The 3,809-nt window shown below is 25.6% G+C and overlaps 1 protein-coding gene across 1 annotated transcript; it reads right to left on the reverse strand.

Moving 5' to 3' along the window:
- Positions 1-2,200: 2,200 nt before the first annotated feature.
- LOC126845330 (uncharacterized) lies at positions 2,201-3,809 on the reverse strand (the record flags this gene model as incomplete). The annotated part of the gene is made up of 6 exons (XM_050583979.1): positions 3,718-3,809; positions 3,524-3,592; positions 3,270-3,293; positions 3,168-3,191; positions 2,774-2,804; positions 2,201-2,338 (listed from the first exon to the last, which is right to left on the reverse strand). Coding segments are annotated over exons 1-6 (344 nt in total), but the record flags the coding sequence as incomplete, so codon positions are not given.

Here is a 3,809-nt window from a genome sequence, read left to right on the forward strand (position 1 = left end):
CAAAACCATTATATAATAAAGTTGATAATATTTTTTTAAGTATCTGTGAGTATTAAAATAATATTTTTTTTTCTATAACAATTTATGCGAAAGGGTTTTAAAATGATCCAATTTCAATACTTAAGAGAATACTGTTCTTTTATTGAGTTTTTATAGAAAACTTATATTTTTTTAATTCTTAGCTATACTTTGAAAATACTAACCGAGAGAGCATGCTCCCATTGAAAAATACATTTGTTCATTTTATCAATTTCCAAAACTCACTTTTAAATGTCTGTAACTTTGTGGAAATTTCCGTTACAAAGAGCTGTCAATGTTAAAATGTTATACTTTTAATTGGTAATTCTTTTAACGCCCTACACCTGTTTACTCTTAAAAGAATCGCAAATTTGTAATGTTTCTCTTTTTAATATATTTTTGATTATACTATATTACTATATGAGACAATATTAAAATTTTTATCTTTTTGAGTATTTGCTATAGCTCTATCAATTTATAATACTTAAATGACCACGTATATATTTATCTATTCACAAGAATTGAAATTGGACCAACATATGTAGTGGACATTTTGGCTGGCTTTTTGGTCTAAAATCAAAATTGCTTTTACTCATAGAAACAATATTTTTAATTAAAAATAATACCTTGTAGCTTATACAAATTTACCGATAAATTAATTGACATGGTAGAAATTTATTAAAACCTTTTTTTTTTCTTAAACATTGCCTATATAACACTCCCTAAAAATAAATCGCATGCAATCCCCTTAAGTACATCTTTGGCAAACAATTTGTTTAATTAATTTTTGGTTGTTCAATGGTTGTTTTCCGATTTACGCCAACATTTATTACAATATGTTAACTAACTGATATTTATTAGTTTAATACAATGACGAGACCAAACCTGAAACATTGTTTGTATACAGATGTGGAATTTCTAGTAGACAAACAGTTTATTGCACGGGCTACCGAGGCCAGGCGCCTGCTTCTTCTTGTAGTAGATAAAAAAACTTTAGAAGTCAAAGTTAATGAAGCACTTCTTGCTTTATTTGTTAAAACAAAAGAAAAATTAAAGAAGAGGGAGTACAAGAAGGTACTAAAAACTTTAAAATATGCAGATAACGACGAAAAACTACAAGCGGTCATCAATATATTCATTAAAGAGACGCAATGGTATTTATAAAACAAAAGTATTGATGATTTGTAAATTTGAATTCATTTGTTTTGTTTGATTTAAGCTCCATTGTTTATTTTTACATAATAAACTATATATTAAAAATCGTTGTTTTTATTTTTATTTATCACGTATAGTTAAACAATACACACGGCATATATCCCGCCAAATGAATTTACTTTATTTGGCCAATTTTAAATGTCGTTTGGCCGTCAACAAAGGAAATAGATTAGTGTCAATTCTTCTTATTATCGTGTATTAAATATAATATTATTTTTTTGTAACATGGTATAATAAATAAAATTTTAAAAAAAATGATTGAAAAACAAGCTGGAAAAAATGGACGATGAGATCAAACATGTTTACAGAATTTAAATTTGATCATTCTAAGTAGATATAATTTTTCAGGCTATTAAATCTAAATTGGTTTCTTGTGTCACCAAAATGGTTTTAACTAATAGAACAAATTGTATACTTAACGCAAATATAATACCCTGAAGCTTGACCTGAAATAAAATTGACATGGTCGAAATTTTTATGACAATTATTTTATTCTTAATAAAGTTCAGTTATTTCTTCTAAAATGTATATATTTTTTGTGTTTAATTATTGCCTATATAAAACCCCTTAAAACTCGTCCGCTTTTTTAATCCCCATAATGTAAAAACTTTGGAACGATGGCTTTTCGCCTGACATATTATTAGCAATAAAAATACTGGGCAAGGCTAGTACCTGTCGTTACTTAACAATATACTTTTAACGCAAATTAGTGCATTTAAAGTTTTATCTAAATTTAAATAAGATTGTATTAATTATTGTGTAAGTTTACTTAAATGATTCAATGTAGAAGTAACGCATGGGTTTATTATATAATATAAAAATAATATAATCTTTGATGATAGTATAATAATTGTCGTTTATTAGTATCTGATTGCATAAAACACAATAATTAATAGTAATTAAATGCGTGTAGAATATGGGAGTTGAAGTGCATATCATATAGTAATGAATTGTAAAACAATATTACTTTATTATATTTATAAAAATTGGTTTCAATAAATCCGGTATAATCCTAGTAATAATACCACGTATTTCTTGACAGACGTCAGGATCATACTTTCCGTCTCCCAGATGTCTACCTTCAAATTGTCCGTAACTCGGATGACTAGAATAAAATGTGTAAAAATTCTTAGATATTTTGTACTTAATTTTCAATTTATTTATAATTATTTAATAATAATCATTTTAGTGTCACAAAATGTTTGGCTGACATTTTATTTATACAACTGTACTCGTAAATAAACTGAACTCTTTAACACTGTTCTGACCGGAAAGGTGTGATGCAATATTAAAATTAGGTAAGTAGAAATAAACAAAGAGATTTTAAAACATATTGTAGTGTACACGGCTACTCAGTACAACTGATTTTCCAGCTAAACTACTTAGAACATATTTTGAGTTTTCAAAGTAATGGCATCTTATAGCTTGATATTTTCATATTAACGTACTACCTATGATCTCTTTTTGGACGATGTTAAGCCTACACTAGACACAAGTTTTGACTTGTGTCATATAATATTTTTAAAAAATAAGTACTTACTCTGTTCGCATAACCTCAATCAATGTGCCCACTATGAGAAATAAGAAAATATATGTCGACTGTAATGTTTATAATTAACAATATTGATTTTATACATAATATAAATTATACACCAATGTTTTAAACTCAATATTACTTTATCTTTGTATTGGTATGGTAAGTTAGTGATTTTACCAAATTAATATACAAGCTACACAGATGTTCAACTGTCAACCATTTTTAAAAATAAAATCCTAAACCTTAATTGTTTTAACTCAATTTCTTTATTAATAATACGCTATTACCAAACAATTTATGTCATACCTACTCCTACCAGTCTTTAAATGGAATTTAAAATAAATTACCTTAACTAGTATCTTATGAAATAAAAACTTTAATATTTAAAAAAACATACCCGCAAGATGATCCAAATTATTTCCTGTAAAATAAAATTAACAGTTATTGTAAAAATAGTAAATACAATACGCATTTAACTAAAAGTAAAACAAATTTTTACCAATTCTCTTCACACAATTATGTTCTAAAACAAATAAAATCATTAAGATTTAAAATTATAGGTATTTTGAGCAATATTTTTTGTAACTTAATTTCAAAAAATTTAAACTTAAATAAGATATTACAAATAATTATATTTAATAAAAAATTAAAATTCAAGAAAAATTTATAGATATAACCTATACAAAGTTAAATCATTTTTAGTTGCGAAATATTTTCACAACATAGACAATAGGTAATTTGTAAAATATTTACCTAATTGTCTTACGGCAAAATAAAGACCAATGTCACCTTCATTTACAACTATTACACAATTACTAGTGCCTGTAAAATATGTATAATACAGTAATATGTATAAAAATAAATACCTAACGTCAATTGACAGTCAATGCTACTATGAGGTTATCTCATATTAAAATAAAAACAAATGTATAAATAATGCGTGTTACCGAAAAAAGCTGAAAGCATTAAACTAGAAATAAGGAGAACTTGAACGGATATCATCATATTTCCTGACTTGTAGAACTTCAGATTTTAATGC

Source organism: Adelges cooleyi, unplaced genomic scaffold, assembly GCF_023614345.1.
Source record: "Adelges cooleyi isolate 19-005CV unplaced genomic scaffold, UGA_ACOO_1.1 ACOO_flye_CR_arks_rails_tigmint_CR_PRNA_763, whole genome shotgun sequence".
Taxonomy (NCBI): domain Eukaryota; kingdom Metazoa; phylum Arthropoda; class Insecta; order Hemiptera; family Adelgidae; genus Adelges; species Adelges cooleyi.